General features: G+C 43.6%; 1 protein-coding gene and 1 long non-coding RNA gene across 6 annotated transcripts in view; one reads left to right on the top strand and one right to left on the bottom strand.

The window, feature by feature from the left end:
* KCND3 (potassium voltage-gated channel subfamily D member 3) overlaps positions 1 to 24,458 on the top strand; it is a 259,340-nt gene extending 234,882 nt beyond the window's left edge. For 3 of the 4 annotated variants that reach the window (XM_028734493.2, XM_077929063.1, XM_077929064.1), the window contains exons 5-8: positions 10,968 to 11,060; positions 14,150 to 14,206; positions 17,953 to 18,200; positions 22,429 to 24,458. In XM_028734493.2, the coding sequence (XP_028590326.2) occupies positions 10,968 to 11,060; positions 14,150 to 14,206; positions 17,953 to 18,200; positions 22,429 to 22,630 (600 nt within the window). In that variant the 3' untranslated portion in view covers positions 22,631 to 24,458. The remainder of the gene's footprint in view (positions 1 to 10,967; positions 11,061 to 14,149; positions 14,207 to 17,952; positions 18,201 to 22,428) is intronic. The other variant, XM_077929065.1, reaches the window with a different exon arrangement.
* Positions 10,584 to 22,927, bottom strand: LOC114599369 (uncharacterized). 2 transcript variants are annotated; one of them, XR_003707295.2, is made up of 6 exons: positions 22,814 to 22,927; positions 20,024 to 20,076; positions 18,653 to 18,727; positions 18,195 to 18,345; positions 13,658 to 13,772; positions 10,584 to 10,971 (listed from the first exon to the last, which is right to left on the bottom strand). It is a non-coding gene; the product is annotated as an uncharacterized LOC114599369 (long non-coding RNA). The 2 variants fall into 2 exon arrangements; XR_013392977.1 differs by lacking the exon at positions 10,584 to 10,971 and having other exon boundaries at positions 13,528 to 13,772.
* Positions 24,459 to 24,476: the final 18 nt, after the last annotated feature.

Genomic DNA, 24,476 nt, shown 5'->3' with positions numbered 1-24,476 from the left:
GTCATGAGAACCTGGAGCTGCTCGCACCAGCACCAGGTGAAACACACAAACTCTCCCATGTGGTTCCAATCTATTTCTCCATTGTGCAACTGTAATTTATGTATTATCAACTAAATGTCTGACATGTGGCCCCTTCAAGAGAAACAGCTCCACCCCAGGAAGCCAGCTTTTGGAGATCTGGCTAGAGAAGTAACGTGCAGGCTCCCATGTTTCATCATGAATAAAGTTTAAGTTACCATTAATTCAGCTTGTAGTGAGTTCCTTCATAAACTGCAGAAGACAATAGAGCAGCTAGAATAGGAATCACATGCTATGCAGGACCATTTTTAGAAGCATCCCTGTAGCACCTATAGTGTGTGTTACAGCTCTCATTTCCAATAATTCATGCTGAGAGGGTCGGGATACCATTCTTACGTTCAAGCTGAAGAGATGCTTCCTGCTTTTAAAGCCCATAAAAGGTACAACACATAGTCAACATTGTCAGAGTAAAATGCAGGGTTCCTCTAACCCATGAAATAACAAATCCAGTGTTGAAAGCCTGAAATCTCTAGACCTTCTCTCCAGTCCACCAGCCCTTTCTGAAGCTTGGCACCTGTTTTGTTTTAAAACTGCCTTGACTTAGAACACCCCCCCCTTTTTTTTTTTTTTAGTATTCCAAACTTTTGTTTTGCTAGCTCAGCTTCACTTGAGGTAACTGGCCATTTTAAAGTTACAGAAATCTAAACGATGCAGTGTACTGTGATGAAAACAATCACAAATCCTGCAGGGGCATCTTGAAGACTTTAAAAAGTAATTGTGACATGAGTTTTTGTCACCCGCATACCTTTCAACAGAACCATGAAACAATCTGAAAGATGTTTAGGCTGATAAGGAAAATGTAGCGGCAGCTTTCCCAATCTCTGCATCTGCAGGTGAGGAAAAGTTCACCTGCTAAATTTTGGTGTGGTTTGTTCCACAGCTGCTAAAGGCACACAAGGAAGCCTGCCAGGAAGTGTGGGGTGCCTTGGAGAGAGAGGTAGATTAATTCCACCCCAGACTCAAACACTGACCAGCTAGGATTGTTCTTTTCACTAGAATGGCCATCCTATGTTTACTTTTCTTTGCAGAACATCCTGATTGCCACTTCTGTGTTGCCCTCCTACATTTTTGCAGACCTGATTTGTGAGAATTTTGTTGCTGTAATAAAACACAATTGCACAGCCAGCTTGTAAAGCTCTTTTGAGGCTTTTAAAGGTTCCTGCACTTTTAATTAAACGTTGCTTGTTTGCAAGCCTAGCCTTTTTTGTTGCTGCCCAGTGAGCATGGGTGAGGGGAGGAACAGACTATTGATTGCATTTTCAGAAGCCTCTCTTACATTACAATTACACACACATACACACACAGGGCTGTGCCCCTGCTCTCATTGCTTGCCAACCCCAATATGGTAGCCATCACTATAAGCAAATACAAAGTTGTATTTCCCTTGTATAAATACATACAGTGGGGGGGGGTGTTTGAGGAGAGGGAGGAGATAACATTTGCTCAGCCTTGCAATCGACCATATCTGGCCCTGATTCTGTTGATACCAATTTTTCATTCTCTAGCAGGCAATTGCCTTCTTTCCTACTAGATGCAGGTGGCAGTGACACCCACTGGAAGCAGTATTAAATGTTGCATTTACTGTTCCTAAAATATATCCTAGAAACAGAGATTGGTAGCAAAACACAGCAAACCCTTTGAACACAGCACAGTATTGTCGTGACTTGGCTCAGGCTCCGAGTGTCAGCTCAGATGAGTTAATAAGATTTGATGATTTAGCAACACAGCCACAGAGAAGATGCTGCAGGAATCTTAAATCATGTCCAGGATTGCATAGTGTTTTAAAACATCATGTTATCTTCAAAAAAGGCATGCAGAATTGACTGGATTCCCGCCCCCGCCCTGTTTCCTATATTGCTGCTCAATTTTTTTGCTACTAAGTCACATCCACTGAGAGACCTTTACCAAAGAGATCAGTGTCTGTAACACAGAGTTGGACACAGCCTTCTAATTCTGTCAATAATAATACATAAATAAATAAATTGGAGAATATGATACTTAATGCATTCTGAAATTTGCAGATTATTTATATATTAACAATTGCAGAGCAGTAATTCATTATATCCTGCTCTTCTACTAATATATCCAACAGCATAGATCAGAAACAATAATCATAATATACTGTACCAGGAATGCAATAAACAAATGTACTAATCATGGTTATGGTTCTTACAGCACTTCAAGTGTAGAAAGTGCTCTGCAGAACTTATCTAGTCCTACTGAACAAAAAACATGGCTGTGTGTCATTACAGTTTTCGCTCACCCAAAGCAGCACTCAGAATGAACAAGATTGTGATTGGCTCTCAGTGAATCTGACAGTAGAACTCTGAGTTAATCCAATTCAAGTACCAGCTTCTGCGTCAAGATCTTAAAAATATCATGGTGTTTCCACTTTGCTTACTGATACGTATTTTCCAGTAGTTCAGGTGACGGATATGTACCATAGTAGATGGTGTTGGAAATAAACAGGGAAACTAATCATTTGACACTCATAAAAAGGCTTTTTTGTTTTGTTTTTGAGAAGCTTAACTAAGAAAGCTTAAATAACAAAAATAAGAAACAAGTTTGCAAATTTGCTGAACCACAAAGCAACTTCTGTGTTGCCCTCTTTTTTCATGTTTTCAAAAGCTGCTGCTTGCAGAGGGTAATGAAAATACAACTAAACTCGGAAGATGGTTCGCTGTACCTTTTTTATATCTGCACCTCTCCATCCATCCATCCTCCTTGTCAAGGGTTCTCAGCTTCATCCCTCCTCCTACCTGCTTTCCAGCCCTCCCCGCCCTCCCCAATGGTTCATTGGACCACTAGCTTTATGTAGCAAATCAGAGGAAGGCTGCAGGAGGGTCAGGGTGGCTATTATCTCTTAAAACCTCCCCTCTTTTCTTCAGACCCCAAATGGCACTTCAGAGCTTCTGGTTCCAGGTTTACCTGGAGTCCTGAACAGCAGGGGAGGAGGAAGGGGGGTACAGTGGGGGCGGACTGCCCTGGGCATCTTTGCTGAGAGGGGTGACATTTGGCAGTCGTGGGCAGGCAGCACACCGAATGTCTGCCATTGGCGGCTTGCTTTGCCCCTGTGGGTGGCTCTCACCACCCCCGGCTGCAGGACGCACACACCGCTCCATGCACCACAGCCGCTATCCCACACCTGGGAGGGCACCCTCCATGCCCCCCACTCCCTCAGGAGCATGCCCCATGCCCCACCCCCCTCGGAAGCATGTCCACTCTGGGCAGCGTGGGCATATGCTCTGCCTCTGCTGAACAGAAGGGCTGCACAGTAGGGCAACGACTGGGATACGCTGCCACATTTTGCTTAATCCTGTACTGCAGCTAAATGATGGTACAAAAGCCAACGGTTTGAGAGGCCAAGTCTATGTTTCCTATCTTGTCTGGCTCTCAGAAATACTATGGAGCCAAATATGCATTGCAAGACAGACTTTAGAAGACTGGTCGTGTTCCTGCATCTGCTAAGCTAAGGCTCTTGCATATGAAAGCTCATGCCAAAGTGAAGTGGTACCATGGGACTCTCTGCTGCATTTGCAGCCTAAAGCCACTCATACCATGAAATGTAGCCCACTTTGTCCTTTTCTCACCACTCCCCCCCACCACCACCCCCCTGGTAGCTTGCAAATCTCTCCCCCCATTCTGAAATACAGTGTGTTGAACTGGAAGCAGCACACTGGATACGGTTTACTATTTGATGCCATGGCAACATGTCTTGGACTGTTCCTTTGGACTGAAATGGGCAAACGGAGAGAGAGGATTTTTTGGCAGAGCTAGACTGTCTTGGTGTCCTGGCTCAGCCTCTAAATATTCTTCAGGGCTTCTTCTTTTCAGCAAAGAATGATTTTTCTGCTAATGAAGAGTCTGGCTTTAGATGCCTACAGCAACCTGAGACACATCCTCTGCTCAAATGCACTCTTGAAATTCACAGCCACGCTTCTCTGAGCACTTGTGTAATACTAGTGCTTAGGCTGTCTGCTCCCATTAATCACTGAAGGAACCGATTTGAGTTGGTTGACATTAGCTGTGTTGTTTTTTGAAGTTCAGAAATGTTGAGGCTGAAAGCATTACATGATTAATCATTACAGTAAATCAATTATTTCCTTAATTGCAAGTTACAGAGTAGATTGTTTGCTGGATCTTAATTAGAACCCTTCCCTCTCAAGATGAGCTCCATTCTGAAGACATTGCTATGAACAATCTGCTTACATTTCTGAATCAGTCAAGAGGAGCCTGCATTAAACATCTCCCATAATGAGACACGGTGGATATTATTCTTATTTTGAAAACTAATAGCCTCCCAGTTTTAAAACATCAAGACAAAAGTTAAACCCTGGTGCCATTTTATGGCATTCAGTTTCTATGCGCTGTTTCTAAAGAAATCTCCTCATAATATGGGGAAAGGGATTAATTACAGCATTGCCAATGTGTAATGCATCCATCCAGGAGGATCTAAAGGACTCAAGTATTTTATCAGAGTCCATGAAGATGCATCTCAAGTTCTTTCAATTTCCTTCAACATTTACTCTCTAGCTGACCATGGCAGGAGCTGATAACTAAATAGTAAAGATTCCTCTCCTAACTCTGGTTTTTGTTTTCTAAGTCTTCCTCAACAAATGTAGCATTCCTGCTGAGGAATCCTTCTGGGTAGATTAAGGGTAGGACTTGCTTTTCCTATTTGCTCGTCTCTTAATCTGTTATGTAAGTTAATTTTAGTCCTATGGGCATTCCGTAAGCTTCTTAGGCATGTTTGATGGAGATTCCAAAATACTGGGCCCAACTGATTTTGGGTTGTGGAGTGTCTTCTTACTGTTCAAATAATACAACACTGAGGGCATGTATCTTTATTTAGAAAGAAATTTCAGCTGGCAGCATCCAATTTATTGAGTTATTTATTTGGTGTTCTTATATATCACCTGTATAGTTAAAGCCATGGTTTTCCCAGTAGTGATGTATGGAAGTGAGAGCTGGACCATTAAGAAGGCTGATCGCCGAAGAATTGATGCTTTTGAATTATGGTGCTGGAGAAGACTCTTGAGAGTCCCATGGACTGCAAGAAGATCAAATGCATCCATTCTTAAGGAAATCAGCCCTGAGTGCTCACTGGAAGGACAGATCGTGAAGCTGAGGCTCCAGTACTTTGGCCACCTCATGAGAAGAGAAGACTCCCTGGAGAAGACACTGATGCTGGGAAAGATGGAGGGCACAAGGAGAAGGGGGCGACAGAGGACAAGATGGTTGGATAGTGTTTTCGAGGTTACCAGCATGGGTTTGACCAAACTGCGGGAGGTAGTGGAGGACAGGGGTGCCTGGTGTGTTCTGGTCCATGGGGTCACGAAGAGTCGGACACGACTAAACGACTAAACAACAACAACAACAAAATATATCACCTTTTTTGTCAAGGACTACCTCAGTGTCTTTTACATCAAAACAAATGGAGCAATAAGGTTTTGGGGGGCGGATACAATTCAAAACCATCAGTGAAGCAATAGCAATCAGTAAAAAATGCAAGACTAGAAACTGAAAAATTATAATAAACTAAGCATGGCCTGCAAAGCATTAGGAAAATGAGCGAGTTTTCCCCATGCACCAGAAGCCCATCAATGCCATGGCCATCCACACCTCAGAGAGGAGGGAGTTGCTCAGCTGGGGTACCACCACAAAGAAAGCCCTGCTCCTGGTTCCCACACAACAGGCTACCTTAGCTGATGAGACCAGAAGCAGCCCTCTCTCTGCCCATCCAATCTCAGGGCTCAGGCTGGTTGATATACAGTGGTACCTCGGGTTACAGATTCTTCAGGTTACAGACGCTTCAGGTTACAGACTCCACTAACCCAGAAATAGTACCTCGGGTTAAGAACTTTGCTTCAGGATGAGAACAGAAACCATGCAGCAGCGGTGCGGCGGCAGCAGGATGCCCCATTAGCTAAGGTGGTACCTCAGGTTAAGAACAGTTTCAGGTTAAGAATGGACCTCCAGAACAAGTTAAGTTCTTAACCCAAGGTACCACTGTAGTGAGAAGCACTGTGACAAATACCTAACTCCCATACTGGTGTGTGTGTATGAGTGTGCATGCATGCAAGTGTAAGGGATGGGGTGGGTTATTTGTACAGTGGTGGTATGAATAGCAGGTAACAAACCACTGTTTAGTTTGACGTCATGTATGCTGTCCAGCAACTGAATTTCATTTCATTTTACTGCTTTGTTACAATGGTGCAGAGCTGGAAGAAAGCCAAATATCAACAGAGACCAGAACAAACACTGTTTCTCAACAATGTTAGCCAAGCATCAATCCCCAGCTTGTGTGTGGTTGACTACAGGTATCCAATACATGAACATGCAACAATCTACATGCCTGAAGGATTATTACACATTGTAATCTATGTCTAATAGTCATGCAGTATCCAACATGGGAGCAACGTCTGTGCTGGAACTTTGTAATGTTTGAAGTGGTCCTTAGAAATCTGAAAAGGCAGCATTGAGAGCCCAGCCAAGGGAAGGGACCAGCCTCACCAGTTTATAGTCCTTGCTGCAGTCCCTGAGGCCATTAACACAGTGTTTGCTCCTTGTGGCTCTACCATCAATTCCATTGGATGACCTTGTAAAAGTACATTCTGGAAATAATGACTCACTCCCTATGGTTGTTTGGAGATTTATGTAGTCCAAGGTGAGATTGCTAAGCACACTTTTTAAATGCTAAATAAACTGCAGTATAGAAAAGATTTTGTAGTTGCATGCCAATACAATAAAAGCGATCTATAGTGGCATCATGATAATGGTAATAATACATATTTTTCTAAGAATCTGAAGGCAACACTGGAAAGGGATTCCCTAAAACATCTTGTTGAACATCAACCTAAGTTTAAGGAGCTCCTTTGAATGCATAATTGCCATTTTAATGGGTCTAATGGTGTTTGAAAATCCCAGCCACTCAACGCAAAAAATAAATTGATGGAAGTGATCACAGAAGACATGCTGTGAAATTGAGGTGGAGTTCAGGGTCAGGGAGTTTAAATTAAACAAGCACACACACACAATCCTTAGCCATGTAGTTTTTAGAGCTGCTGCTGCTGCTGAAAAGGGGAAATGAAAGAATCCTATTTTCAGTGTATCAAAAAGGCCTCACAGCCTGCATCTAGTTAGCTCCTTCCTCTCCAATTCTGGGCAAACCTTGTCCTTGAATCAAAAAGTAAGTGATGTACACAGCCCATTCACAAAATCTGGGGCTTTGTAATATACACAAAAGCCTATCAGGCAGAGCCTGACATAACAGATACTTTTTAAAATAGGTGATGTCCTTATTAGGAGAACAGTTTGATGAGGCTGGGAAAATAGGTCGCCCAGGGTAGGCCAGCTGATCTGCTTTACTGCACTTAAACAAGCGGGTGAAAATGTCTGTATTTTTCAAGTTTCAGTTACAATGCGTGAAGATAACAAAATATTCATTTGCCATAGTTACACATTTCAAAACCTGATCCAATGCTTTGTTCCTAGGTATTTTAAGAAGCTCCCAAACAGCATAGCTATGCCACTCAAGGGGCTCTTTTGGGGTGTGGAGGGGGGTAATGCAGACATGGAAAAAGAAGGGAGGCAACCTGCAAGGAAACCGACATGACTCAAGCAGTGGAGCACTTTTCAGGATGGACCATGGCTCAGTGATGCACTGCATGCTTTTCTCGTCAAACAAGGGTCACCAACGCAACGCACAGGCACCATAGAAGCCACAAAAGCCTTTAATGACCCTAGGCTTTCATTTTTAAAAAAAATGTCAGTTTCTAGTCCTCCTAGAAATAAAATGATCAGGGAAGACAGGTGGCAAGGACTGGCTGGACACTGAGGAGTGGGCACTGGGAGAAGAGAGGTTGGAGACTGACTTGGAGGAAGAGATCAGTGATCTGGGGGAGCCAGGAGATGAGAGACAGAGGCAGGAGAAGCTGCAGAATTGGAGAGAGAACAGGTGCAGGAGGAGTTAGAGATAGGTCAAGCTGGTGTAAAGTCAAGGGCTGCCACTCCTCCTACTCCTGCCCTACCTCTCCTGCTCCACTTTTCCCCAGGACCAAAAGAGGATTGAAGCGGGAGGAGCAGAAGCAGGTTACACACAGGCGTAGTCTTTGCCTGCTTGCAGAAAACTCAGGTGGGAGAGCTGAGGTTGTGGTGGGACCCCTCTCTGTTGCTGCAACTGCCTCATTGGGTACACACGTAGGAGCAGCTGAGAGACGTAGGACTGATGGGCACGCCTTGCAAGTGTACGTTTGACAATAAAGAGTTAATTCCTCACTCTGGACGTTCCTTACCTGACAGCCCCATGACAGATAGGTGCTGCAGAGCAGCAACAGCTGAAAGGCATGTGTTCTACCTGTGGACCTGCCCGTCTTAGAAAGGCATCTCCAGGGTCCTAGACAGGCACACCCAAGAAACTAACAAGCAAAAAGAAAGCAGCTGAAAAATTCATTTAGAGTAGCTTTAGAGTGGCTGTTTGGACACAGCAGTCTGAACTGTAATAGAATGCCAATGATATGACATTGCCACTGAGTGCTGGGACAATGTCAAAGGGTCCACTAGCTGGGGAAAGAATACATTTCAGTCCTCTGCAATGATGGAACAACAGCCGTAATTACCTCGAAAAGGCTTCTGTTTCCTTTTGGAAAAGATGAATGCTGCTCTCTCACGGCGATGCAGGTGTGAAACGTCTTGGGAAGAAATATTGGCTCTGCATAAGTGCTGATTATTAATAAGCTATATAACTACTCAACTGCAGCTCTTCACCTTTAGCGTGGGCTGAGATTCCAGTTATTTCAAGCAGATGAAGTTGCTTGTCATCCATGCAGTGCTGGGGATCCCACACACCTTGTGTGTACATCTCAGATTAGTCATTAACAAGCGACACAGAAACGCTGGCTTGTTGGCAGAGCTGTGTGGCAAATGAGGACCAGTTACTTTTTCTGCAAGTAACCTCTGCTTCCCGTAAATTACAACTCTTCTGTGTAGAAAAGAATAGTTGATGTGGAGGTTTTTCCATTCTCTTTGCGTGAATCAACCACTTCTCATTTTCTTTCCCACCCCACTGCATACCATTCAACATAGATTAAATAGTTTGTGTTTAATTTACATGTTGTAAATAAGAAGGCAGAGAGCTAGCCTAATGGCATATGCAAAGCCAAATCAGTGATGTACTTAGGGAATTTTAGGCTCTGGACTTAATGGCTTTATAGGGGAGCCCACTTAAGAAATGAGTATGCATTATTTCAAAGTGTAATAAACCAGTATTTTGGGGGACCCTCTGCTTATTATGCCCTGAGGTCACCACTAACCCATGTAGTAGCTTTGGATAATGATATTGTTGGGGGTGCACATGGTTCATTCTCCTCTGTAACATGGTAGGTGATTATGGGGCACACCTTTTGACATGTCTTGGAAGCCAAAAAAGGAGAGACAATGCCTTGAAATGATGCTCAAATGATTTTTTTTACATGTGCAATATATACAATGCATTTTGGTGTACCACATTCTTTTGTTTATTGTACCAACTCACTGTAAAAATCACACTCTCTTCCCTCCCCCAGCTTAGGCGGTGAGAGGGTCAGCACTTTTTGCCCCCCAGTCCCCTGACCTGAAAGTGAACCGTGGAGGTCAGCTGCAAAACATTTTAGCAAGGGGGGAGCTGCATTTCGCTCCTAGTTGCTTCCTCCATTCAGTTCTTTCGCTGATTCTTGGGCTGCATGCACCTGCCCACCTTTCGGGGCCAGTGTAGGAAATGTTCTGGTTACCATTTAATTATGGCCATGTAGAATTTTCTTCCTGGAGTTCCTGCTTGGCCTTGGACACGGCAAGCTTCTTGCCTACTTCACTCTGGCTTAGTTTTGGTAGGTTCCCCACATTTCCATTTGGCGGACAAAGCATGGGGTTGAGTTATTTGGGAGTGATGAGCACTTTGAGGCACCTTCTAGAAGATGAAGGGGTGTTTCCTCATACCTGCCCACCAATGCCTCATGGCTAGAGAACGGGGGGGGGGGGGGGGGGCAGGACAGAGCCTTGCTTGATGACTGGCCTGCTCAACCACTCAATGCCACATGGCTGGAGGGGGCATGAGAAGGTCAGAATTCCCTTGGTGCAGCTAACAAGCTGGCAAAGACAAGCTAGGAATAGGGCATTAACTGACAAGGGAGCTCACACAAAAATCCAAGAATTAGGTTACAGGTTCCTATGCCTCGGATTCATAGGAGGCCACACAGTTTGGACCTTGTTAGAATAGTAGTGTTACCTGTTTGCAGATTCCAAAACTTCATGTGTGGTCCCTTATTAAGAGGTGGGTGTGCAAATTGATACTGATTCTTGCCCTCGAGAAGGTGATATCGGAACATAGGAAGCTGCCTTATACTGAGGCAGGTGATTGGACCATCTAGCTCAGCAGTGTCCATGCTGACTGGCAGCAGCTCTCTGGGTTTTGAGAAAGGGAATCTGTCCCAACCCTACCTGGAGATGGCAGGGGTTGATCATGAGACCTTCTGCATGCAAGGCAGATGCTACACCACTAAGCCCCGCCCCTGCCAAAATGTGTTGGCCACATTTCATCACAAATAAATTTGTTGAGCATCAGTCACTTCAAGACCCCCGTCACCATCACCAACTTTCTCTTTTTCTCTCACTTTCTCTGGCTTACAGTCCTCTTGGTACTGCTCTTCTCCATTTTTGGTTCAGCAACATGGCTTGGGCCAGAACTGGGTGGAAGGATTAGGGCCTCTTCTCACACTACAATTTAACAAGGTGGGGGCGCTTTTCACATCTTTTTCCTCGCTCATCTTTTCCATTCTGCATTTTCAGATGCAGACCTGATTGCCTTTTCCTCTGTGCCAGCGGTCTCATTGCAAATGCCTTTTCTCTCTGTTTAGGGATCTATGAAAGATGAACACAACATCAGCAAAACCACTTCTATAATTGAAAGTCAGCATCACCACCTACTGCACTGCTTGGAAAAAACAACTGTAAGTAGCAACAGGAAGCCTTCTAACTTTGAATCTCACACTCTTGGGGGTGATTTCAATTGAAGAAGATGCAGGGATACTACAAAGTAAACAACACAAATACATAGATTTATGTACCCTGGGAGACATAAAAATATGTTATTAACAGTTGATGGGATGTGCTAAATATTTTATATACGCCTTAGTTCCAGCACCATGTTTTTTTAAAAAATGTGTTGCACCAAGCAACCCAACAGGTAGCTTCTCTCAGGACTCAACATGTCTTTTTGCTTTGTTGACCTTCAGACACTTTCCTTCTAAAAAGCACCAAAGTCTGGTGCCCAGAAAAATAGTGCCACCAAGAATTAAAGGCAGAGATGCTCAGGGTTTGCCCTTACTAGTAGTTGGCTTTGGGTTGGTGCCAACTTGAGATGCCTGCTGTGCACACCTGTCTTGCACTGCCTACAAGTTGTTGGATTATACCCAGGAATCAAAGCAGCATGGCATACTCCAAAATGAAAGCCGACTGCTCAGAAGATGGGCAAAGGCCTCCATTTCAACTACTGCATACTACAGTGTACAGCAGCCCTGTGAATAGAATGATGTGACAGTTGCCTGAGACCTGCACATAAAAGCAGTCTTCTATGCAGGTAGCCAATGCAAATGCACTTCTAGCTGCATTCTCATTAGTATCATATTGCTCATCTGGGCTACACTCACTTGGCTAGATGAGTCATTTGATGAGCCTCACAATGCACATCCCCGTTCAGTTGTTACACGTGGCTACTTGGCCACAACTAAAGCTGCATTGGGACCCGTATCTGTGTTGTCTTTACCCCTTCAACACCACTTCTTCAGAACATTAGATTATTATCCATCTCCAGCTGCCTGTGCCTCTGTTTCTGCAGTGTAGCAGCAGACCGCCCTAAACACAGGCAGCGTACGGGAGAAAAGCAGATACCTTTTCCCATAGGGAAACTCAAGGGCAGGTGCAGAATGCACAGCCCATGTTGATCTTGCTGTCATTCCCGCCAGCTGTAGGAGCAGGTAGAAGGCACCACATCCAGAGGCATGGCACATATGGACTGCAGAGACTAATGTGTTGCATGAGCATGTTCAACGCCCCCACCCAAGAAATAAGCACTATCAATATGCCTTGGGTAATATCTCCATGATGAGACATTTATTCATAAACAAGCATCACTGTGCATTTCTGTCATATTCATTTGAGAAGGGGAGGGGGGGAATAAGGCTAAAGGATGAAGTTTGCTATCCCTGTTATCAAATGGATAAACAGAGATCCAGTCTGGTATGGGAGTAAACAGAGGGTTGGAAGTAGAGTGAAGAGATCTCAATTCAAATTCTCCCGCAGCCATGAATCTTGCTGGGTGGTCTTACACAAATTACCTACCTCACAAGCTCATTGTGGGGAGTGAAATGTAGGTATCTTTATGTATGCTGCCTTGGACACTATAGAGGAAACAAGGGGGTGGAACAGTGGTGAAGAAATAGGAGCACTGTTTATGCAAATGCTATTCAGACAACAAATGTGTGTAGAATCAACATGGGGAAAGGGGCACAATAAACTGATATATTATTCCACTTATATTGCCTCCTTCCTCCCAGTGGAGCCCAGGGCAACAAACAAGTGACAAAATAATTTAAACACCTTAAAGCAATTCCAATACAGACGCAGACTGGGAAATCTCAGTATTGCAATTTAAAAAGCTTGTTAAAAGAGGAAAGTCTTAGGCACCCAAAGTCAAGAGATGGTGCCTGCCTATTATTTAAGAGGAGGAAATTCCAAACTGCAGACGTCACCACACTTAATGCCCAATTCCTGCATAAACCAACCTCTTCAACTTGGGCATCGATTGGGTCATGTATGTACATAAGCTCTGTTCAGAGGGCACAAACCACTCCTGTCCCCTGCATTGATTCTACATATATTTGTTGCCTGAAAAGAACACCGGCCTCAACAATGATGTGAAGCTACTGAAGGGATTGCCATTGGGTCAATGTTAGTATAATAATAAACTGAGGAGGGGGGAAATAGGAAAAAGAGTTTCTAATGCCTTTAAAGCTGATTGGTTAAAGAAGCAATTAATGACCAAGATATATATGAACTAAGCTGATAGGAAATATAATAAATTATTTCCCATCTATCCTCCAAGCTGAGATCCTAATGTAAATATGTATAATGCTTTGTCAGAAATTGGGGGGCAGGGGTTGGAATCAGATGTGGCTCATTGCAACTTTGATCAGTGATAAATGGCTATTTGGTTATAGGAAGGGGTATGCTACTGACTTAAACCATCCATCATTTTCAACACAGAAGTTGTCATCCACGGACTGACATGCAGCATGTTTGGTGTATGTTTTTCAGTGCACCCATCACAACAGTTCAGTCAGCATTTGTGCTGAAAATGCATGTCTTTCCATCATACTTACTTGATCAATCAAGAAAGCATTGCACTAACAAAAGAAATTGTTGTGATAATTTATGGATTGTTGAAACACCAAAGTGTCATTCTACAATGGTACAAAGTTGTCAGCGAAATGAGGAATGACCTACACATAAAAAGAGTTTTACCAACAGTTTTGAAAGGGTAATTCACCTTTTCCTCAAACCAGAAATCAGATTCACTGTATCACCTACGCCTGTTGAAATTCAGTGTCATTCTAAGCTGTGGTTAATTCTCTCCAAACTCAGGCAATTGCTCCAAACAAAACCTGTAAAATAAAGAAAGATAAAACAAAGAAATAAATTCAAGAGCCATACCCCTTATTCTGTATCACAATACATCCCATATTTTCTTCAGCAGCACTACTTATTTTACTCTAATTCAGCTCTATGGCTTTTAGTTGCTCAGGTGCTGCCATCTGGGGGTGCTTCAGATAAATGGCTTATAATATTTTATTCTGGGCCACTTGGCTCTCAAAGGAAGCCCAAGCATCTTATTGGTGTAATGCAAAATGTGTTAAAGGAAATGGTCATATTGCCCATTCAAACTTGTGTGATGCCACATGGAATGCTGGGAGTTGATTTTGGAATGCTAGGATGGACAATCAATGGTGTTTTTATCTTTTGTTGACATGTTGTCCTGTAGGGATTGTCCTATCTTGGGGATGATCCCCTGTTATCTGTACGAACTTCCACCTTCAAGGTATTTCCTTCTTAATTCAATCCATTTGCTGCAGTCTCTGTGCCATGTCTTGAGTGTTGTTTCCTTCCTTGTTGTTGATCCCGTTTTTAGCAGATTGTGCATGCTGGTGCTCTTTTGCTCTCTGGTGGCTTCCAGTGCTATTAAGACTGTCAAATGGAAAACAGCTTTATCTGTTTTTTCCCCACCCTTTCTAGCTCAAAAAAGGAATATGCTAAATATGAATGTTAAGTTATCTGCCCTTTGTGGTTGTGGGAGTTGTGTATGTTCTGAGGTCTTATCCTTTCTCGCTCCTGTGTTAAGTACAAGACACCACTCATCTCTCCCCTGTTTTGTGCGATGTATATTTCCCTGATCTGGCTAAAATTGCTATTCTAGGTTACACAACATTACATTTCTAGAGTCTTCTTTATGCATTATGGGAGTAGCATGGAAACTGCTGTCAAAACATTCAAAAGCCTGGTGCCTCGTGGGTGCTGCCAATCACTGTCCCACAGGATTATCTCCTTTGATCTTGGCCAGGTGTCGAGTACGTGGGAAGACCTGCCGGCATGACCCTACCCATATACTAACAGGCTTTTAAAGATTATGATAGTCCCACAGAATAAAGTTGCAGGTAAAAAGGTCCTGTGACATATGAAGGGCACCTCTTTCCTGGAATTGGAGTCCTAGGTGGAAGCTTTCTCACAAGTTGTCTTCCTACCTGAAAGCACAGAATGACAGCTCTGTGCAATTCAGCTGGGTTGATTATAAAATATCAGCATCACCTTTCCCCTAACCATGTCGTTCTCCCTTCCATTTGCCATCCTAACCGCTTTGCTTAGGTCTATCTCTGCTTCATAATGTTAAATCAGGAAGGTCATGATAAAATCAAGATACTTATGCTCCTGCCAGACAGCTAACACGTCTTTGTCCTTCTGTGGTAAACTACAAGCAGAATTGCACATGGCTTTCTGCACTACTGGGATTGTTGAGCTCCTTCAATGTGTACATCCTATGTTCCTTCTACACCAGTGGACATGGCATAGCTGCTGTGGGTAAGGCCATTTGAAGCTCAGCACACATTCGGTATAACTTTGTGGTGGGTATTATTTTATGACTCTTATTGATTGGTTTATTATGCATATTAAAATTATCAGTAAAACGTTTTTCCAGTGGGGCTTTTTTTCCATGAGAGATATAGCAGTATGACCACCATAATGTTAAATTTTGTATAATGGTGGAGTCCCTAAGATGGTCGGATGCCATATGACAGGCATGACCAACAGGTAGATCGTGATCTACTGGTAGATTGTGGGGTGTTCCTGGTAGATCCTGGTTGATCTCTGGCCTCTCAGCGATCTCCTTACAAAAAAGCAAAAAAAAGCAACCCAACTTTGGCTTACTCAAAAAAGCTCCACAACTTTGGCTTCCTAAAAGAAAGCTCCACAACTTTGGGTAGATCACTGCCAGTCTTTTTATGACAATGGGTAGATCACTGCCAGTTTTTTTATACTGTGAGTAGATCACAGTCTATTGGGAGTTGGACGTCCCTGTCATATGGTAACCTCCTTCCAGCAACTCCTGCAGTCTAGCTGGTGCCAAATGTATTGCTCTGCTTTCCTTTGGACATCTGAGGGGCCAAGGAGGGGGTCTTGTTCTCTGGGCAACACTGGATATCCATGCACACTGCCCAGGCTTGCGCCTCAAGGAGTTGACTTTGGTTCTGCTAACACAGCAAGAATAACATGGAAGGAAGCAGTGGCAAGTTACTGGTCTCTGCAGCCACAGCAGGCACTGTGATTCTCCAGCAGTTTGACATCACCTCCCAGAGGTGCACTCCATTGTATCTCAAGATAGATGGATGCCAACAACAACGATGCTGCAGGACCATAATACTTTACAAAAAGAATGCAGATTTTAGGAAATTGATTTTTTCAAAAAAAGCTTTTACCCTCTGCTATGACTAAGGGTTGTAACCACAACATTATAGCATTATGGGGTTGTTGCTTTTTAACAAGAAAAGACATACTACAGACAGAAAAGTGTTTTAGTGATATTTAAATGATTGGATTAAGAAACAAAAATTATGCCCGCGTCATAAAACACGCCCATCACAAATGTTATGTGTGCTGAGCTGTGATTAAGTTCACTTTCCTGATATCTCGGTGCCTACGTAAAAACCACGCCTGTTGAAAAATATGGCACATTAGGCTGCTATGCCCATGGAGGTTGTGTTCTGAATAAAGATGGACTTTCTTCAGTCTGAGAAAGATGAACAAACCACAGGGAAATTTATGATAAGAATAATTGGATAACGGTATTGTGTGGATTCCCCTAAAAAGTGAGTGGGTGAAGCATGACAATTCTGCACTAAATGCCTATGGTTGTATCCAGTGTTCATAATGCTCAGAGTATACCTATTGAAATGAATGGACATGACTGAGGTCCACCAATTTATGTTCTACTCTAAGTAAAAATTAATTGGCTACAGAGCCTAAAGCTGGGGTATATCTGCAACAGTGCTGCTTGATGCATTGCTTTTCATTTCAGTTTGCTGCTGGGGGTACAACCTGCACAGGTTTCCTTTTCTTCAAGCTCAAAAAAAAAAAATCATGCAAATGAGGTGGTTGGCATATGATGCACATTTGCCAGTTTGTATTCCACTTCTTGGCCTTCTTGCTAGTCTTTGTCTTGCCCTTTATCGCTTACTAGTCTCTTTTCTATAATGGTAAAATTGCACCATATGCCAGCATTCCTCTCTACCTTATTTAATTTCATCTGCGAACTTCTTTTAGTAGAACCTAAACCTGAGTGCTTTGCAATCCTCGCTTGAGATTCCTCCTCCCCTATTTGAGGCAAATTGCATCAAATTTAGAGATGTGCATAAAGGCGAAAAAGTGCTGATTCTATGTTTATTCACATTTTAATAAACAATTCTCTGAGGAGTAAGTCCTTCTGTAGGAGGGGGGCACTCAAAGATTATCTCCCAAACCCATAAATGGCAGGAATGAAATGAAGTGAATGAAATGTGACAAGAGTTTTGGTCTGGTGAAATGAGTGTAGTCCCACAAGTAATCTTCAAACATTTCCCACACATATGTGCTTCCTCTTCTCTCAGACTTGAAAAAAGTTAGACACAACTCCACCCTACAGCTCCAGAAACAAGATTAATTGCGGGGTGGGTGGGTGGAAATAGCAATGCATCTTGGGTAATTGGATGCATATTCACAAAAACTTGCTAATTTCTCGTCCAACAAGGTAAGAGACCTTTCTTCAAATTTATCATGGAAAGATTTATCATGGAACTTTTCACATGAAGTACTCTTAATTATTTTGGGTTGTATCCAAATTCTGGTCCTATTCAGAGCAGACCCAATGAGATTAATGGACTAACTTAGTTGGGTACAAGCTTTATATTAAAATGCATAAGTGTCTTCCACCTTCAGCTGCAATGGCGGCACTTCCTGTCAATGCCTGAGAAGGAACCTGAGCAGGAAAAAAAAATATGTTGGCTGTAGATATGGATGAATACAGCTAGAGCATGTTTCCATCTGGAATTGTCCTTTTCAACAGGAAGTGCCACCAGCACCAGCTGAAGAGCCTATTAGCTTCTCGAAAGAGAGTTATGTCGTGGTTCCCAAAAGCACGACCGAACAGAATAAGCAAAGGTCCTTGTTTGAAAGTTTAGTCGCCCTCCGGGTGGTGGCGGCGATTGTTTAAAGTCATCTTGGGAAGTTCCTGACATTTGCTGACGTTCTCCCTGACAGAACCATGAGTTCATTGATGAGCAGATGTTTGAGCAGAACTGTTTGGAGAGCTCGATGCAGAATTACCCGTCCAGCCGCAGCCCCTCCCTTTCGAGCCACCAAGGCCTGAGCACCTCCTGCTGTTCCCGCCGCAGCAAGAAGACAACCCACCTCCCTAATTCCAGTGTGCCAGCGACCCGGCTGCGGAGCATGCAAGAGCTCAGCACCATACACATCCAGTGCAGTGAGCAGCCCTCACTTACAACAAGGTACGGTAGCAGGAACCCCTTGGTCTAGGAAAGAGGGTTTTAGCAGACATGTCTGTGAGCCCAAGCAAGGACAAGTTCATCCAGGCAGTGTGTTGAGCTGGCGTCCGGGATGCTTTTCCCATGCCACAAGTCCAGCGTAGCAGAGCTGAAATAAAATTTTGTGCAAATTGGAAGACATTTTTAATATCGTCCATGAGGATTTGCATTGTGCATTTTCACATTCTACTGGTGGGGGGGTTACAGATACAGAAAATGAGTGTTTGGCACCTCCCTGTGGGGAGGTAGATGTCTCTACTCTCAGCATCACTGTATCATGGCAGTTGCTAGGAAGCAGATGGCTGGTAATGCTAGGATTAAGAATCTACAAATAACCATTTCCCCTAAGCAGTTTCAGGCACCATAGAGTAAGCTTTTAAGTGGCTAGCATGTGACACCCAGGCATCTGAATCTACCTTTCTTTGGTGATTTCCGCCATGGACATTCGTAAGGCCCATTCAACATGGCGAAACATCGCAATTTTCTGCCTCCTGAAAAACGTTCAGAAAGTGAGTCAGATGTGGAGAGTTGCCGTCTGGAATCATATTAAGCATTGCAAGACTATTAAAAATACCAACAATTCACTGTGAAATAAACTCTTACATAGGCCAGCATGTTGTTGTGTGAATCAGCCTACAGTCAGGGCAGCTTATGTCAAAAGCAAATGAGATCTAGTATAGTGTTTAAGGAGAAAGCAGTCAAGCCTACACTGCTGGAAGAGAAAGATAATTTTAACATACACTTGCCATTGCTGCATAATAAGCAGAAATGAGCAGCTGCAGATCTTATTGCCAGGGAGATGCTGTTCTGGGGGGAAAATGATACCTGCTAATATTTTCCTGTTATGCAACTATTAAATGAAATGAGGACGGTATATGGGTTAGGCAACTGTTCATATAGGAATAATCCAAAATATATATTGGTTTGATTGTAGATCATATGGTTGTGTTCAGCAGGAAATGGGTGATTACTGAAATTCCTTAATTCTTAAAAATTGAAGTGGCAAAAGAAAGTGCAGCAGTGTTGTGAGTGGGTCGATTTCTTCACCCCACATTTAATTTGTGTATCTGCTTCAGGCTAAAGACATATAGGATAATACCAAACCGTTCTTTGCAATTTTTTAATGTGGCTCATACTATTTTCTAAGCTTATTCTACCATCTGGACCCTCCCCAACCCAACACTGACATCTGCACAGCACACAGATCCCCCTGATGGTTTTCTGTCCAAAGACCATTGAATCAGGGTGTTCATTCAACACTGGTGCTAGAAAGTAGAATAAAATTAATAATACTGTGGCCCCTCCTAAAACCACATACAAGTAGGTGATGCTACCAGAATCCAAAATTAATCAGTTCTCAAGTCAGATTTACTATGCTTATGATTTTCAAATGGATAATGAGCCCTGACTTCAATCCAACAAACTGTTTTCATCATTCAAATGAGAATGATTGCAATTTCTACACCTGTGCAAGGGAGCATTCTTAGAATTTTTGCTGCAATATGAGGTGACCTGCCAGACCCTTTTCTGAACAAGACCAGAAATGTCCCTGGAAGTGCAATCACATAGCAATGTTTCCAGGGTCTGTATGGAAAGGAGGAGAAGATGGCTGCCCCATGTCATGATGTGGAGCAGCCATCTTTTTGGTGCACAGACTATCTTGTATTATGCAAGTTTACATTTGAAATTACTTTGAAACCTTATAACAGAGAGAACTCTGAATTGCTAATGTTCGGTTCAAAACACGGTGAGCAAATCGGGAGTTGTCTGCAATATTTCTATCTCACCTTTCTGCCTGGAAACTGGCCTGCAAGGCAGCTGACACTGTAAAAGCCCACACCTAGTAACACAATAATAAAATTATTTTAAAGACAGTAATAACCTTATTTTATGAAGACTCTGGGAGGAACCTTCTCCTGCCTCCAACCATCCCCTCCAAGAGCAGGTTCCTTTGGTCTCAGCAGCTGCCCTTGCACATTCAACACAGCGCAACGTTAGCTGAATGCAAATGTGCAGAGTAGGAATTTATCCCAGGTTGGCTCCAGATTATTCTTTATCTTTTATCTGCTCCATCAGGAGAATGGTAGTTAGTATTCACTGCTGATGGGAAGTTAGGTAATAGGATCCTGGCCACAACAGGCAGATCATAGTGGGGAAAGAAGTGAGAGAGCAATCGCTGGAGAGTGCCTAGAGCAAGGGTCCCCAAACTAAGGCCCGCAGGTCGGATAAGGCCCACAGGACTCGTTTATCCAGCCCGCAGCGATCCCCACTGCCCTCTGCTGCCCCCCGCTCTTACCGGCGCTGCGCTGCCCACTTCTGGGTCAGAGGAGCACCGGAAATAGCTTGTGCACATGTGCAAGCATTATTTGCGCATGCGCAAGCATTATTTCCGGTGCACATCTGGGTTGGAGGTGGCCCATGCACATGCGCAAAAGCTATTTCCAATGCTCCTCCGACCCAGAAGTGCACAGGAAATAGCGTGTGCGCACACGTATGGGCACATGCCCCCCCACCCTCCGGCCCACCGCACAATCGCCGCTGGAGACACCGGCCCGAGGCATGGTAAGTTTGCTGACCCTTGACCTAGAGGCACTGAGATGGGGGAAGGGGGGAGTAGGAAGGGGGAGTGCGGTGGGTGCAGGCCACCCCCCAGTGTCATCACTGGGGTGTGTGTGTGACAAAATGGCAAAAATATTTTAGAAAAAATAACTTCTGCACCCACTGCACGCCCCCTTTCTATGCCACTTCAGGAGCACTCTCCCCTCAAGTGATTTCCAGAAACCAGAAGCATTGCTGCCTCCAACTTTGCAGGCAGAGCACAGTAGCCTTTGACAGCCCTCTCCTCCATGAATCTGCCTAATCCAGAGGTGTAGCTAGGTGAGGCAGGGGGGGGGGGTCCACTGGGCGTCACACCTTTTCTTTTCTGCAGCTTGTTTGCATTATGCAGCCAGAACTTTGGGGCTTAGGGGAGCAGCAGTAGATATCCCTCTTCAACACAGCTAGAAGTCTGACCAGAAAGAGTCAGATGCAGACAAGGAGCTGGGGTCATGCTCCCCCATAAATGGAGGGAGGCAAAAGCTTGTTGACTGCACCCAAAGGTTTGCAAGCTCTGAAGTACCGTATTTTGGGAAGGTTGCCTCCATAAAATAAAATTGTAGCCTCAGTTCAACCTAATGATGTGTGCCTTATTTTGGGTGTGGGTACAACTGGCAACCGTCAAGAGCACTGAACCATTGTAAGGATCCTACTGATATACCTAGAATGACTGAGGTTTCAGAAGATCCTCTTTGTAAGTCACTCTAAGATTACAGCCAGGGTTTCATACTGAAAGAGTTTTTTGTCTTTGTATTGAAATCCAGATAGGCAGTTGGCTAGAGAGCAACCCTATCATTTCCACTCCATAATTAATCATAGGATGCAACCAGTGCAGCTCTTAATAGGAATGTTTCTAGCTGCCAAGCCGTTAGGACTTCTACAGAGTGATATTTGAGCCAGGCAAGGAGTAAAGAGACAGAATGGCAGCCAAGTAATCTAGGATGACCTGTAAGGGTAGACATGCTGCAGAAACAAAAGCAGGATTAACCATTAATTGGGCAGAATATTCAACAGCTAGACCCAACAAGATAGGATTCCATGTTGACATTAATCAGTGTGAAGAATGAATCTGTGTTGTTCCCTATTTAGGTTGCTTTTAGATCAGCTATGGGCAATATATGTGTTTTTCTTGGCTAGTCCTCAACTACAGGTTGGAGGAGGTCGCAGTCTCCCATTTTTACTGTCCAGGTATTTTGGGTGGCTAGGGTTTTGAGCAGAAACTCATTGGGTGCAGCATGTCCCAAGATACATTGATGGAGCAGGCTGCACCACAGCCTCCAGGCTAAAACCAAAGAACAGAAAGGAGGACCCCAAATGCTGGCTTTTGGAATTTAGACCTGTCTTGCTGAATGCATCCATGCCTTTACAGTACTGCCAATTTATCAAGAAATCTCCCATGTCCCCAACTGGGCTTGAAGAGGTTCCTAGCTGCATAGAGTCCTTTGCGGCCCACCACCCAGTTTTAGCCTAGTCTTTACAACCTCTGACAATCTTGTGTGAGGATATCCGACACTTGCGACAAACAGCTTGCAACTTCTGCTCCTTTTAATCCTCCCCACCCCACCCCACCCCACCCGGCTGTTCTTTTGTCTTTTAGTCGATCCAGCCTAAATATGAAATCAGACGATGGGCTGAGACCGAACTGCAAAGCCTCCCAAATAACCACAGCAATCATCAGCATCCCGACGCCTCCAGCACTGACCCCAGAAGGCGAAAGCAGGCCTGCCCCATCCAGCCCCGGCCACTCAACGAACATTACCGCTATGAGCAGCAACATTGTCAAGGTGTCGGCTTTGTAAGGCTGTGTCAGTCAAAGGAGGCTGCTTGGAAGGCCGGCGTTTCTCTCCCTTTCCCCACCTCCATGTTCCTCCTTTGCTGCAAATTGTGCCTAGATGAGTGGCTGGGTGGACAGCTAGACCAACCTGACCGGCATCTAAGAATTAACTGCGGGAGCCTCGCAAGGCAGCTTCCTTCAAACTCACGTTCATGCTGCAGAGTGAGCTCAGAAGAACTGGGAAGCTAGAAGGGGCTGGTTGGAAGGAGCTCTCTATTGTCTGTCAACAAGAAGAAGAAATGTTCCCGGATGTGGGGCATAGAAGAGTTTCCAGAAAGTGGAAGAGACGTCCTGTCATAGCTACGAGAAAGTCAATAAAGAAGCAGAATTATAACACTGTGTATCTCAGCACCTTTTCAATGGTTTTTAATGGATAATATTTATTCATGAGGATATGACTTAAAAAGGTGATTAGGAAAAAAATGGATTTTGTGATTTATTATTATTATTATTTCCTTCATGCAGCAGGATCTTTTAATCAACCAAAAGTACACATTTGCTTTCTTTTATAGCTGAAGGTTTTAGGCAAAAAAAAAAAGCCACCTTGTCACGAGAATTTGGTTTTCATTCTTTTGTGAGTGCGTGTGTGGGTGAGAGCAAGCAAGAGGATTCGTGAAACTTGGCACACTCCGACTACAAAAGATCTGAGCACACTTTCCGGTTTCTGGGCTCAACCCTGCAAAGACGTACCATCTGCATGGTCCACGACAAGCTTTAAGTAGTGCCTGTAGAGCCAGGGGTTCTACTCACTGTGTACCCTTTTCTTGCATGAGTGTGTCTTTGCAGGCTTCAGCCTTTAGTGCGCAGTAGCAAAAATAGAGACCTGCATGCAGTCACACACACACAAGCACCAATAAAACTCTCATTGTGGATGGCATTCTTTCTTAAGACAGGGTTTTGTTTTTTTTCCTGTAATTGCCTTTTAATTCAACACAAATTGCAGTTGCAAACAGTGTATTTGTCTGCTAATTATTGTATGTGCTGGGGGGGCAATATTTGTTGGGGGAAAGACAGGCATTTGTAGTCCACCACAATTTTCTGCTTTTAAAAAAATTATTTTGTTATCACTGGCTTGTAAAGAGTGTGACTAGAATAACCAGTTCTGTATTTTTTAAAAAGTCTAAAGAAGTAAGCCTAGGGGGGATTTTATTTTTTAATCTTGTACACACGAGTTTCAAAGTGGGCAAAATCAGTCAAAGCAACTGCGCCAGATGTTCAGAAATACTCTGTAATCTATGCCCATGCTTTCTTTCTTTTTTCTGTTTTATATGTGTTTATTTAATAGTATTGGAAGTGTCTCCCATTGTATATAGTAGCCAGATAGTCAGTGGAAACTGTCCTTGGTAGGATTACTTCAGGAGCCAACTGTTTTGCATGGACTGATAGTGTGTTTCATTTTGTAATACAGTCCTGTGGCTCTTAGTGACAGTCTCTGGGTTGCATCAGTTTGATGGATAAGGCAATTTAACAATATTTGACTTTCCCTTGTTAAAGCATCATTTCCTGCCAAAGAGGAGGATCGCTTCTAGATTGTTGGGATCTACTTTATATTAGAGTACCATTTCTAAGCAATTTATAAAACACTGTTAATAGATGGTTAAATATGTTTCAAAAATAGTTCACCAATTGTTAAAATATTGTTATACTGTTTAGAAAGCGTAGGACTGTGAGTCATAACCAGCTATAAGGTTTTATACCGATGTTCTCATAATGTACCTCCCCTGGGTGTAAACCTGTGGGACTTCTATCCATGTCAACAAGGCTTACAATAATACAGAGCTCTGTGGATTGTGTTCTTTCGTCACAAATTT

Source organism: Podarcis muralis, chromosome 5 (assembly GCF_964188315.1).
Source record: "Podarcis muralis chromosome 5, rPodMur119.hap1.1, whole genome shotgun sequence".
Classification (NCBI taxonomy): domain Eukaryota; kingdom Metazoa; phylum Chordata; class Lepidosauria; order Squamata; family Lacertidae; genus Podarcis; species Podarcis muralis.
This window is presented reverse-complemented; position numbering and strand designations above follow the sequence as displayed.